Below are 1,742 nucleotides of genomic sequence, written 5' to 3' on the forward strand. Positions count from 1 at the left end.
TGTGCTCTTGACTAACTTTTTAAATTCCACCAGACACTTTGCTCATTCGTTCTGTTGGGGTCAAGGGGGAGCTGCCTGGATCCGGTGTCCTTTTATGAGGCATCACATGTATTGTCAGATTGTATGGTGTAGAAATGACACCTTGCTCTCCATGTCAGTTTTCAAAAAATCTATGTTCCTATTTATTTGATTGTAGTTTCACTTGCGGTTTGGCAGCGTGTGACTGTGATGAAAGGTCAGACACTCATCTTAAGGTGCCCCCTAACCAATGCGCACAACACCTATGTGGAGTGGAAGAATCCCAAAGGATACATTATGTTCTTCAGTCACAATAGAGGTGACAATCACATCGACAACTGTATGAGCAACAACATAATTCCAATCTTTGATTCCATACATCAAGGATATTATACATCTTTTTACTTCCTCTGGCTTTTTTTCCAGCTTTAAAGGACAAGCGCTACACAATCATCAGACTGTCAAGCTCTACATTCACCATCAGTATTTCCAATGTTAACTTCAAAGATGGAGGAAACTACACATGCTCACACTATGGCACCCGCACAGAAGAGAAGAAGGTGGAGGTGACAGTGCTAGGTGAGTGTTACGTTCCTGCTACATATTCATTTGCACACTGTTCATATGCTGATACTGTATATTTATCTTTGCACTATTTCATTCAACTCATGTGACTTAACATCTTATTCCACCTCATCCCATTGCTCTAGTGTTCTATAAGCTTAATGTAATATCAGTTGTACATATCTATTGGTAAATTAGTTCTGACTGTTCATACTGTCATGGTTAGACCCCCTCACCTGGAGGATGAGGGAGAACTGAGAGGACTCAAGACTGCTGACCCAGGTGCTAGTAAAAAAAGGAGGTTTAATGGAACAAAACACAAAGTAACAACATAACAAGGGCCATGAACATACATACAGTATATAAACAGCAAAGTAGGGTAGTGGTAGTGGAGGAGACCAGGATGACCAGGGGAAAAGACAGGCTAACAGCAAAAAACAGGAGAGTCGGAGTAACAGGACAGACAGGTGAATAAACAAGCAAACCAGGAGGGTAGGCGAACGAAAACGGAAATCCACAGCACAGGAACTGTCAGCATGGACATATAACACTAAACATAGAACCAATGTACAAAATGCAATCCACAGCACAGGAACTGTCAGCGTGGAAAACAATATGACGTACAAATACATAACACGATTATAGGGCTGTTACGGGGTATGCACGTTAATTCTCCGGCGACGGTGGAGCGTCCGCCAGAGGTATAAATAAGGTAGGAGGGTGATTACAGTAATGCACCCCAGCTGTGCACAACAACCCACAAGTCACTAATTACAAAATGCGACACAGCTGAGGCGCTGATTCCGCAAAAAGAGCGAGCAGGAGAGAGAAAGGCAGAAGAGAGGCAGGTCGCACCGAGCGGACCTGACAGCAGTGGAGTTTCTATCTAGTTTGTTCAACAGGATTTTAGAGAGTGAGAAGATGCCTGAGGAATGGAGGAGAAGTGTACTAGTGCCGATCTTTAAGAACAAGGGTGATGTGCAGAGTTGTAGCAACTACAGAGGTATAAAGTTGATGAGCCACACAGTGAAGCTATGGGAAAGAGCAGTGGAAGCTAGGCTAAGAAAGGAAGTGGATATCTGTGAGCAGCAGTATGGCTTCATGCCCAGAAAGAACACTACTGATGCCATTTTTGCTCTGAGAATGTTAATGGAGAAGTA

At 43.2% G+C, this 1,742-nt stretch overlaps 1 protein-coding gene across 1 annotated transcript in view; it reads left to right on the forward strand.

Moving 5' to 3' along the window:
- LOC109964569 (cytotoxic and regulatory T-cell molecule-like) overlaps positions 1-834 on the forward strand; it is a 6,944-nt gene extending 6,110 nt beyond the window's left edge. The window contains exons 2-3 of the mRNA XM_020607946.1: positions 159-358; positions 445-834. Coding sequence (XP_020463602.1) covers positions 159-358; positions 445-692 — 448 coding nt within the window. The 3' untranslated portion in view covers positions 693-834. The remainder of the gene's footprint in view (positions 1-158; positions 359-444) is intronic.
- The last annotated feature ends 908 nt before the right edge of the window (positions 835-1,742 follow it).

This window comes from Monopterus albus, unplaced genomic scaffold (assembly GCF_001952655.1).
Source record: "Monopterus albus unplaced genomic scaffold, M_albus_1.0 scaffold90.1, whole genome shotgun sequence".
Lineage (NCBI taxonomy): Eukaryota > Metazoa > Chordata > Actinopteri > Synbranchiformes > Synbranchidae > Monopterus > Monopterus albus.